Source organism: Gossypium arboreum, chromosome 4, assembly GCF_025698485.1.
Source record: "Gossypium arboreum isolate Shixiya-1 chromosome 4, ASM2569848v2, whole genome shotgun sequence".
NCBI lineage: Eukaryota > Viridiplantae > Streptophyta > Magnoliopsida > Malvales > Malvaceae > Gossypium > Gossypium arboreum.
In genome coordinates this window covers 116,899,333-116,912,342 of record NC_069073.1, presented here as the reverse complement: position 1 = coordinate 116,912,342, position 13,010 = coordinate 116,899,333, and the positions used below count along the sequence as shown (strand labels likewise).

Below are 13,010 nucleotides of genomic sequence, written 5' to 3'. Positions count from 1 at the left end.
TTTAACATCAAAATGAATTTTTGAGTAGATTAATATGGTCAACTTGATGCATGTTTAGAAATAACCAAAGTTGGTATCTGTTGTATCGATCTCAATATGGCCATGACATGATATGTTTTGGAAAAGTCTTGAATAGATGTCCATGATTGAAATATGGTATGCCTAATATGATAAGGTTGGTATGTATCAATTGTGTTATGTATTGGTATGGAAACAAGTCAGCTAGTAAATGGTGTAAATGTAGTAAAATGTAGTGAGATTATTTTTGATATAGCATGGAAATAATATTGAGATTAATTAGATATTGATGGTTAAGGTTTGAACAAATGTGCTCAAGTGTATATATATATATATGTAAGTTGATGCTTGATGATTGAGGTGCCTTTTGGCATATTGGTTGTATGAACATTTGGTATTGAGATTAGTCATTCTTTGCATAATTTGAGTATGTTTTAAGGCCTTGTATACATGTACAAATTTCTTGTAGGTTTATGCTTGAAAGGGTGAAAGAAATGTCTTGGAAGTGGTCATTTTCTTGTCCACACGGCCTAAGACACGGGCGTGTGTCTCAGCCGTGTGTGACACACGGTCAGGTGACACGGCCGTGTGTCTCTTGTAGTTTTTAAAGGGTTACAAGTCAGGTTGTTACACGGCCTAGCACACGAGTGTGAGGTTATTTCGAAGGGTAGACGGCCTAGCACATGGGCATGTGACTTGGCCGTGTGACCAAGTCAGAGAGTTACACGGCTTGAAACATTTTAGGGCCTTGAGGGCTCGTATAAGGGACAGTATATATGATTTTGATTGGTTTTATTATGACTATTGATATGTTATGAAACGTTTGAAATTTCTGTCTGTTTGATCCGTAAACCTCAGTAATGCTCCGTAACCCTATTCCAGCGACGGATAAGGGTTAGGGGTGTTACACAAGTTGAGTCAAATAAATTTGTTTGAGTTAAATTAAAAAAAAAAAGAAGAAGAATAAACCAGTCATATTGAAATCTTGTCGACAATAAATTCCAAGTTAAAGAATATAAATACCATATATATTTGAAAACTATTTTAAAACAAGATAATTAGTATGATAAACTTGATTTGATAATTTACTTCTTTAAGCAAAGGTGAATCTAGGGGATGGTAGGGGCCAATTAGAAATTTTAAAATTTAAATTAGTAAACGTAAAATTATACTTTGCTCTTCTAAAGCTATAAAAATTTGATTTAATCCTTTAAAAATTATAAAGATATAGACTATTAAAATTAAAATTTTATTTCACCCCTAAAAAATTTTTGGCTTTGCCTCTGTGTTTAAGGCATCAAATTTATCATTTTAAGTTTTTTAAAATTATAATTAAGAATATTTATATTTTTATATTCTTTATTAAATTTAAATTTTAAATTATATATATTTATAAAATTTTAGGAAAAAAATTGTAAACATTTTGATTTTTTATAAATTTTTTAGAGGAAAAAATTTCAAATTTTCAATTTCCTAATTTATTTGTAAAAAGGGGAAAAAAAAAAGAAAAAATGGGAATTGTTGACTTGGCTTATTTGCGTGCAAATGCATGCAGCATGCGTAGCGTATCGCAAAGGGCATTACCAATTTTCTCTATTACTTTGAATTTCTTATTTTATTGCTATACCTAAAACTTAAATGGTTAAATATTTAATTCTATTTTAGATTTCAAAATTAGGGTTTAATTGTTTAAAATTTTTCTTTATTACTTTGAATTTCGTATTTAATGGCTATACCTATACACCTTCTCGAGGCTGTGCTTTAAATTAAATGGTTAAATTTTATACTTTTATTTTTAAAAAATTTAATTCTATTTTTTAGATTTCAAAATTAGGGTTTAATTGTTAATATTGTTAAAATTTTAGGGTAAACTATATAAATAATTACCCAACTATTAGTGCTTTCTGGTTTGGTCACTCATGTTTAAATTTTTTTTTTGTCACTAATGTTTTTGAAATTTAATATTTTGGTCACTTCTCTATTTATTAGTATAATAACAAATTTAGCTTTGAATGCTTACAGATTCTATCAATTGGTCCTAATTTTAAAAAGATCAACAAATTTAGCCCTCAACTTTATACATTCCATCAATTCAGTCTTGATTATTAAAATTTTAAAACATATCTTGATAAAAATACATGCAAATTTGTAAAAATATTTATAAATAAATGAATATATATATTTCTCATTTTCTAACATGAGGTTTATTTATAAAATTAATAATTTTATAAAAATAATTTAAGAGAAAAAAAACATGAAGAAGTTTGCTTGTAAAATTTATTTAGAAACAATCACGTGCTAATAATTAGGTGACCATTAAATTTATTAGCATAACATTTTGAAATAATAATAATAATAAAGCTTACTTGGTAGTTACATTACTTAAAAAAATAGTATTGTAATGAACCTGAATTTAATAAAATAATTTTAACGATATTAACAGTTGAACACGAAATTTAATATCTAAAAAGTAGATGGACTAAATTATTAAAAATAAAAATAAAAATATTAAATTCTAAATTTATGAAAAATATAAAAATAGAAATATTTTAACCAAAATTAAAAAAAATGTACAATCTTTTATTAAAAGGGTGAAACAAGCAAGAATTTCATGAACATCTATCCGAGCGAGTTTATTGATTCAATAAATAAGTGGCCTCATTTAATAAATCAAAATATTAAGCTCAAATAGGAGCTTAATAAATTAATTTTAGAAATTATATTAGCCTAATTATTTGTATCTATATTATTAATATGATTATTAATACAATATTTTTCTATAAAAAATTTTAAATGTTTAGTTGGGCATAATATATTGTCAATCTTTAATTACTGAATAAATTTTGACATTGCAAAATCAGTCCCTGATAAATATTATTATTAAAGTCAATGTTAGGCACAATGATTAATTAAGGGCATTACCAATGTTTTTTTACTTTGAATTTCTTATATTAGGGCTATAACTAGAGACCTTCTAAAGGCAGGGCTTTAGTCTCCTAAAAAGTATATCTAAATTTTTAGGCTAAATTGTATAAATAGTCACCCAATTATTAACGTGTTCTGTTTTGGTCACCTATGTTTAATTTTTTTTTTTATTTTAATCATTAGTGTTATCGAAATTTAATATTTTTGTAACTCATTCGTTAAATTACTAACAGAACGTTGGCATGACCTTTTTTATTAGTATGATAACAAATTTAGCTCCCGACTGTTTATAGACTCTATAAATTGGTCTTAATTCTAAAAAAAAATCAACAAATTTAGCCCTCAACTTTACAAATTCTATCAATTTAGCATTGATTCTTAAAATTTTAAAACTAACAAGGGTTTTAAAATATAATTACAACAAATAAGTCGTGGTCACGTTACTTTTTCATCAATCATGTAATGCCAATGAGTGGATATCATTTACCTTCATTGAACTATGAATTCTATTGTTGTGAAATGATGCTACATTATAAAGAAGTTATGTATCTAATGCATTAGCTTTTGGCTCTTTATCTATTTGAGCTCAAGCTTTCATTTACATCAAATTATACGAGTTACGTATACATAGTCCATCATCCATTTAGGATTAAGGTATAGTGTATGTTACACTATGGAGATCAGGAGAGAATAAATCCATAAACAGATCTATAGGATAAATTCAACTTGGGTCCTGTCCAATGTATTGTTACTCCAGACAATGACATTTATTATCTATATTATAGGAGTCATTTACTCCAATGCTCAAGACAAAACATCTCCCCAATTATACTTGATAATCAGTATAATAGTCTTTCAATTGATTTACTCAATTTAAATTAGACTACAAACAGTTTAGATTATCTATTAATATAAGTTACCTTTTCGCATTGTGATCTAAATACATCTTGCGACTTAATATTTTATTAAACATTAAATTAAATAATCAATGAACTAATATATTTTTTTTACATTTTGTTTTGCATGCAAAAATCGTTGAGGACATATATAAATAATATTAATGTATAATGAAATTTTCTTTAAACCAATCTATTTGAATATTGCAATTATAAATTGACAAATATAATATACTTTAGGACATTAGATCCTAACATCCCGAGCCTTGCAAGTATCACCAACCAAGACACCATTTTCGTGAATCATACATAGCTCTCTACGAAAGTTGGGGACAAAACATAGACACTTTAAAAACTTCTCCCGAAGAAACCGACTCCTTCAACAAAATCATATTTATTTTTATCTTAACATATAATTAATTTAAAATTTACATTTTTCCAATAAAAAGTAACATTTATTAATTAAACAATTCGATAATTTTATTTTTTTTTTTACTTTCTAAATAACAGAGAATAAATTTTAACTCTATTATTGAATTTTACACCTCTTTACTAATTTTGGATATTCCAATAAATAACAATATTAACTTTATTATACAATTTAAAAGTAAAGTCAAAGTTTTAACTCCAAGTTGTGGTCAAAGTGAAGTCTTTTGGCCAAATTGTACCAAAAAGAACAAGTAAGGCCAAACTCATGTATTTCATATGCATAGACATTTAATTCACAAAGGTATCCTATTTCTAATGTTCTAATTTCAAATAGAATACGCAAATAGGAGGCTTTTTTTTTTTTTTTTTTGATATTATTAAGTCTGAATTTTTTTTAGTTCGGAATTTTTTAGGCTTAAATTTTTTCGGATTAAGACTTTTATAGATTCAGATTTTTTTCAAATTTAGGCTCTTAAGGATTTTGATCTTTTTGACTTTTGATTGGGTCAGGTCAGGCAAACTTAAACAACTTCAAATAATTTTGAAGTTTTATAAATTATATTCGAATGTAATAATTAATTTTACTTTTACATTGTAATAGCGTGGTATAAATTCGCTTCATGTAAAACAAAAATTATATATATATTATTTTAATAGAAATATTGTATGTAACATAAACAAAAATTTTACATGACCGATTTAACTATTAATAGATGCTTACGCAACTAATAAAATTAATGAAAAGCTAACACATGACATCATGTCACATACCATATATTAAAAAAATCTAAAATCATAAAAATTTAAAATAAAAAAACACTAAAATGCACATTTGGAATGAACTAGAACAAATAACATCCAAGTTTATTTGAATCCGAACACCTTTTATCTTGTTCATTCTACATGTAGTTTAGAATATTATAATTTTTTAAAAAAGTTGTAAAATATTATAAAATTATCAAAATTATAATAGTTATCAATAATTAATAAAAGATTCTAACAAACTAAAAAAAATAAAAAATTATAAAATATAATACAAAATTATCCAAATCTTGTTCATGTGCCCTTGTATAACTCATTTTGTTCGATAGGCGAGTCCGCACATAAAAAGTAAACTATATAAATGGTCACCTAACTATGCTTATGTTCTTGTTTGGGTCACCTAACTTTAAAACATTTGAACTTAAGGTATTTATTCCTATCATTGATAACAAAAAAAATTCAATTTTGACTTTAATGATATAGCATTTTTCTAACTGGTATAATAACATATTTAGTCTTCAATGTTTATGTATTCTATCAATTTGATCCTAATTCTAAAGAGTTTAATAAATTTAACTCTTCACAATTGCAAATTCTATCAATTTATTCCTCAAACTTCTTTAAAAAAATTTGAAGAAAGAAAAAGGAAGAATCAACTTTTTTTTTTTTGGGTATCAAAGAACACCCAACAATCAGACATCAAGATGTATATTACATCATTGTATATTTTATATAATCATTAAATTTAATATAACACCTCACACCTGACCTGGTCATCAGATCTGATTATGAGATATCAAATTACATTGCCTAAGCAACTCAAACTAACTTACTACATTTTATCATATCATTTAGAATATAATTATCATTCATATCATGCAATCATCCATTTCAATCTTAATCTTACATTCATTAAGTGAAATAATCTGATGATTATATAAGAGGCAACCGACAACAGCAAATTTTAGGATATTTTTGTGACTTATGGAGAAAAACGATTAAAAGATAATTGTGCTGATAATGTGTTATAAAATAAAAGACAGAGAATAAAGAACAAAGAGAATGGGAGAGCAAAGAGAGAGCGTATTTTATTGATCGATCGGAATCATCTTTATAATACTTCTCCAAAGTCTATATTTATAGACATAAGAAGTATAAATGAAATATAACTCTACTTTTAATAACTACTGGAATTTAAAGTATATCAAAACTTATCTAGATCTTAATGGTCCACATAATAAAATATTCATAATACTTTTATCTTACATTGTCTTTTCCCAATAGAATGGATTTATATAATTATTTTTTAGTTGAAATTAACTTAGAGGTGCTTATGGCTGGGCTAGGTTAATACAAGAATATCTAGATCAAATTTTCAAGTCCGGGCCTAACCCAAATAATGAACTTACTTTTTTGCCTAAGCCTAATCCAATTTAAGAAAAGTAAACCCGGGCTCTCGACCATATTTAATTTTTTAGATTAGTTTTATTTAAAAATAATTTTTTTTAACATAATACACTAAATGCACTAAAAAATGTTAAAATAAAAGTTTTCTAACAAATACATTAAAAAATATTTATATTAAAAACACTGCTATAAATATAATAAATATTTTATTATATTAAAAACACAAATAAATATGATAAATATTTTATTATCTTAAATATAATTTTTAAAATCGATTGAGTCTTAACTCAATTAGCATGAGCATTGTTGCCAATGCAGGAGGACGTGGGTTCGAATGCGTTGAAGTACGTTATCCTCCTATTTATGGGTTAGGAGAGGCTATGAATAGTTCTAGGCATAATGTCAAAAAGAAGCGATATAATCGAACTTATAATGAAATTATTCAAAAATATATATAATTTTAAAATTTTATATTTTTGGTTAAGTTATTTAGTTGGGTAAATTTTCTTTTAGGTATTGGGTAATAGATTTAATTTTTATTGGAGTGTGGTTTAATATGAATATATATAATTATTATTTAATATATATAATTAATATAATATATTTTATAACATAATATATTTGAGCTGGACGAGTCATGCTCGAGTCACTAAATCTTATCCAATGTACGACTCATATAAAAAATAGATCTTAAATTTTATCTAAACTAATTTTTTAATCTCGTATTTTTATCTAAACTTTCTCAAAAACTTAAATAAAACCCAAATTAATTTTGGTACCATTTTTTAAATAATAATCCAACAGACTTTTGAGTCTTCTTCTCTCATTTAAGTCGCCGACTAACAAACAAAGTGCCAAATTTTCACGCGCTCTCACTGTACATCCTTTTACTGCTCGAAACGTGTCCCCCCACAACATTATATATACTCACTTCCTTCAACTCCCGCTTCTTCATCCAAATTTCCCGGGAAAAAAACCGTTTTCGGAATCAAACTGAACCATCTCCGGCTCCATCGTTTCATTCCTCTTTTATTTTCCGTTATTCGCCGTCGGGTTCTGTACCCTCCGCCGCTACCACCACCGAAAATGGAGGCCCGCTGGAGATCGTCGGCTAAACCCGTTCAAGCTCCGAAAACAACGAAAACGGTTTCTTTTGAGGAAGTTTCCGGCAAAGCCTCCTCCTCCGAAGCATTGCCTCTCTCTTTACATCTAACGAATGCTGTGTTCTTCTCGCTGTTTTTCTCTGTGGTTTATTTTCTTCTTTCCCGTTGGCGTGAAAAGATCCGTACTTCCACGCCCCTTCACCTCGTCAACCTTTCAGAGATCGTCGCGATTTTCGCTTTTATCGCCTCGTTTGTTTATCTTTTGGGGTTCTTCGGGATTGATTTCGTTCAGTCTTTGATCCTCCGACCGTCGACTGACCTTTGGAATTCCGAGGACGAAGAGGAAAATGAAGCTTTGCTTCGTAAAGAAGATGCTCGTAAAATCCCTTGTGGCCAAGCTCTTGATTGTTCGGTAACCTCGGCACCAATTATATCTGCCCAGAAAGTGGTCGATGAAAAGCTTGTGAAATTAACAACCGAGGAAGATGAAGAAATAATTAAAGCCATTGTGGCGGGAACAACTCCTTCATATTCTTTGGAATCCAAATTAGGTGATTGCAAGAGAGCGGCTTCCATCAGGCGTGAGGCATTAGGGAGAATAACCGGGAAGTCGTTATCGGGATTACCCTTGGATGGATTCGATTATGAGTCAATTTTAGGACAATGTTGTGAGATGCCGATTGGGTACGTACAGATTCCCGTGGGAATTGCTGGGCCGTTGTTGCTTAATGGAAAAGAGTACTCGGTTCCTATGGCAACCACGGAGGGTTGCTTGGTGGCTAGCACTAGTAGGGGATGTAAGGCTATTCATTTGTCTGGTGGTGCTTCTAGTGTTCTATTGAAAGATGGGATGACTAGAGCTCCTGTTGTAAGGTTCGGCACCGCCAAAAGGGCAGCTGATTTAAAGTTTTATTTGGAGGATCCTGAAAATTTTGAGACCTTGGCTGTTGTTTTTAACAGGTTTGTTTTATATATTTTTCATTTCTTGGTTGATGCATTTAAGTTCGAGCTAATGTGGGTGCTGGTTTTTTGTTTCAGATCAAGTAGATTTGCTAGGCTTCAAGGTATTAAATGTGTCATTGCAGGGAAGAATCTTTATTTGAGATTCACCTGCAGTACTGGCGATGCTATGGGGATGAACATGGTTTCAAAGGGTGTCCAAAACGTTTTGGATTTCCTTCAAACTGATTTCCCTGACATGGATGTCATTGGCATCTCTGGTGAGTTTCATTTCCATGAACAAATAATTATATATAGTTCTTCATTTTCATCCTTTGAGCTAGACCATTAAACTATTATGGATATAGGAAACTTCTGTTCCGACAAGAAGCCCGCGGCGGTAAATTGGATTGAAGGACGAGGCAAATCTGTTGTCTGCGAGGCCATCATTAAGGGTGATGTGGTGAGGAAAGTCTTGAAGACTAGTGTGGAATCCCTTGTGGAGCTTAACATGCTTAAGAACCTTACAGGATCCGCCATGGCCGGAGCTTTGGGTGGATTCAATGCCCATGCTAGTAACATTGTCTCTGCAGTTTACATTGCCACCGGTCAAGATCCGGCTCAAAACATCGAGAGCTCTCATTGCATCACGATGATGGAAGCTGTCAACGAGGGCAATGACCTTCACATCTCTGTTACGATGCCTTCCATCGAGGTAATTGACAGTGTTAATGTCCGATTATCAAATTACATATCGAAGTAAAACTAGTTATTTGTTAATAATCTTGAAACAACTTGAAGAAAAAAAAAATACAAAATTGAAATGACTTGAACCTGAATGACCAAAACCCGTAATGGCCCCTCAAACCGAATTGACACGATTGACATGATTGACAAGTCTGGTGGTATTCATGTAAATGCTGAATTATCTTTGTTTTGCTGTGTGATTTATCTATTAGGTTGGCACGGTTGGTGGTGGAACTCAACTTGCATCTCAGTCAGCATGTTTGAACCTGCTAGGGGTGAAAGGTGCTAGCCAAGAGTCACCAGGTGCAAACTCAAGACGGCTTGCAACCATAGTAGCTGGTGCAGTCCTTGCAGGGGAGCTGTCACTCATGTCAGCACTGGCAGCTGGGCAACTAGTTAAGAGCCATATGAAGTACAATAGGTTGAGTAAGGATGTTTCCAAAACTTCTTCTTAGACAAACACTTAATAATATATATAAATATATAGTATGATGAAAAGGCTTTGTCAAAAGCCTGAAAGAAAAATTAGTGTAGAAGTTGAAAATCCCCCATAGTTTATAAGTGTATCGAAAGCTAAGGATCATACACATCATCATCATCATCATCTCCTTGTAATTTACTTTGTATTTTGTTATTTTCTTCTTACTATTAAAGCAAATGTGTAATCCTAGAATTGTGTAAAATGATAGAATTGTTAATTTAACTTTTTCTTTTTCTCTTCATAGATTCTACATATTATAATCTTCTCTGCTATATTATTACTATCCTTATTCATATCTTTTAGAAGTATTATGATCTTTTTCAACAAAATTTTAAGGGTTGATATACTATTTGCCCCTCAAAATTGCACTTAATTATCACTTTACCTCAGCTGTTAAAAGGTGTTAAAAAAGATGATGGGTCGTGCACTCGACGAAAAGATAATAAAAATAAGATTGGAAACTTCAAGTACCAAATTGATAAAAAAAATTCTTTAGGTATGAACATAATATTTGAGTGCAACTTTGGGGGCAAAAATGCATTAACACAAATTGTAATTGATAGGAATGGGTCATCTGCTCAATCTAACCTCATGTTCAAATATATATAGAGAGAGGTATATCATGAGTCGAGCCAGCTAGTTTTGAATTGAATTTATACATTATATTAATACACTTTAGATTTATTTAAACATAACTTGATTTGAAATAAGAGCTTATTAAAATTTTACCTAAATGAAATTGGGGAACTCATCGCTCATGCTTCCAACCCGTGCTTTCAACCCCGGAAAGACTTCGCTGACACACACAATATCTTCGCCACCCTCCCGACTCGCGATCCCCAATGTGGCTTTCCTCACTTCGGTAAGTTACAAGGATGAATGCAAATAGCAAGGCGTTATTGTTGGAGTTTCAACACACTTTAACTGGGTAAAGTAAAAATTTCAAACAGAGCACCAGCAGCAACGTATTATACCCGGGTAAAATATGAAGGAAAAATGCTTGAAGTTCAAGCTTTTATCTATTGTTGGGGATTTTTTAGGGAAGAGCAGAGCAGAGGAAGAAATACAGGACAGAACAAGGCAGTATTTTTACTTGCTCACAAATGTGCAGCAAGGGAGCTATGGCTTCAGCTCATTTTGCTCAATTTTTCATTAAGAAAAATAATACATTTATAGAGAAAACACATTACCAAATACTACCTACTCCCACTTAGTAGCCTAGGGACTTGCTAAGCATTACTTGTACACATCAATAAGCTGAATTATCAGCTCAATCATCACCTAAACCTATCAAAAACATCAACAACTAGTTCATTTTTAACCAAACTAAACTAAATTGCAACTACAACAGACAACATGTTGTCAAAGATGCAAAGATGCATACAAGCCGTATGCACTCAACAAAAACATAACAGCAGCATGGATGGCCAATTTCCAGCACTCCTCCTTGGACTCCATGCTGCAAATGTCATTCATTCATCAAGTTTTTGAACTTGGCAGTCCTTAGATGCTTTGTTTCAAGCTGACCCTGCACAAGAACTTCATTCTCGACTTATCTTCAACCTTGGCCTCATTATCAACAGAATCTCACTCACACACTTGACAATCACAGTCTTTTGTGCCTAAATATTCATTGATCAAATGGAGTCTTCTCCTCCTTCATAGCAAATCTGACTTGCACACTTGACTATCCCAGTCTTTTGTGCCAAACATTTACTCATCAAATGGAGTCTTCTCCTCCTTCATAGCCTCGGTTGACAACACACCTTGCCTAGTTTGTTCATTTGTTCATTACTGTCCTGTTTCTTCTTACACAAACAGCTTGCAAGTATAGTTTGCTTGCCTTCAATCTACAGCTTGCACCCTCTCGAGCTTGCATTTAGATCGTCCGCCACACTTTGGCTTGCACCCACTCGGCTTGCATTTAGACGGGCTCTCACTTTGACAGGCTCGCACTTGGTTTACTGTCTTCAGCAGGCTTGCAACTTTACAACTTGCATTGAACTTCACCTTTGACAGACTTGCTCTTCACATACTGTCTTCCTTGAAACTCCTCCTTCAGCTTATCCTAAGCTTGTTTGAGAGTCTCACAGGGGTGAGTTCTCATTGTCTTCTCCTCCTTCAACTTATAGTCTCACAAATGTGAGTTCTTGCTACCTTAACAAATAGCCCTCAAAGATGTTAGACTTTGGCAGCTTCTTTTTTAACAAGTAGCAGAAGCAAAGACAAGCCTTCAAAGATGACAGGCTTCAACGGCTCCTTGCCTTTCTAGCAGTAGAAGCAAAAATTCCAAAGGCCCTTTAAGATCATAAAAACTCTGATACCAATTGTTGGAGTTTCAACACACTTTAACCGGGTAAAGTAAGAATTTCAAACAGAGCACCAGCAGCAACGTATTATACCCGGGTAAAATATGAAGGAAAAATGCTTGAAGTTCAAGCTTTTATCTATTGTTGGGGATTTTTTAGGGAAGAGCAGAGCAGAGGAAGAAATACAAGACAGAACAAGGTAATATTTTTACTTGCTCACAAATGTGCAGCAAGGGAGCTATGGCTTCAGCTCATTTTGCTCAATTTTTCATTAAGAAAAATAATACATTTATAGAGAAAACATATTACCAAATACTACCTACTCCCACTTAGTAGCCTAGGGACTTGCTAAGCATTACTTGTACACATCAATAAGCTGAATTATCAGCTCAATCATCACCTAAACCTATCAAAAACATCAACAACTAGTTCATTTTTAACCAAACTAAACTAAATTGCAACTACAACAGACAACATGTTGCTGCAGCATGCAGCATGCATACAAGCCGTATGCACTCAACAAAAACATAACAGCAGCATGGATGGCCAATTTCCAACAGCTATGCTGCGTGAAGTGAGACTGGCTGCCCTAAGTTAAGTGCTTCCTTATTCATTAATGATCTTGCTCAGTAGGAGGGCTTTTCCCCTTCTGTGCAGCCTGATTCTATCTCTGGAAATGAGGTTGCCCTCGATTGACATTTATCATCGAATATGGAATCCTCCCATGGATGAGAAGGTTGAGTTACAGACTCCGTTGGCTTTCGCAAGGAAGCATCTCGAAAGTTCCGCAATCTATGGTTGATGCCTCACTCGAACTCTATCCCATTCCCTACTTTACTTTATTCGTCCGAGCGGCCCCTCTAGGATGCGATGCGGGAAGGAAGAAGGATTTCTTTCTACCATTAAATAATTCGCAATAGTTAACCAAGCAGTAGCCAAGAACAAAGAAGCAAGCCAAGATCAATGGAGGGTCGCCCCAGTCAAAGATGTGAAT

General features: G+C 32.0%; 1 protein-coding gene across 1 annotated transcript; it reads left to right on the top strand.

The window, feature by feature from the left end:
- Nucleotides 1–7,392: 7,392 nt before the first annotated feature.
- Nucleotides 7,393–9,929, top strand: LOC108472665 (3-hydroxy-3-methylglutaryl-coenzyme A reductase 1-like). The gene is made up of 4 exons (XM_017774217.2): nt 7,393–8,500; nt 8,579–8,760; nt 8,848–9,194; nt 9,439–9,929. Exons 1-4 carry the CDS (start codon nt 7,524–7,526, stop codon nt 9,679–9,681), a joined length of 1,749 nt encoding a protein of 582 aa, XP_017629706.1. The 5' UTR covers nt 7,393–7,523; the 3' UTR covers nt 9,682–9,929.
- The last annotated feature ends 3,081 nt before the right edge of the window (nt 9,930–13,010 follow it).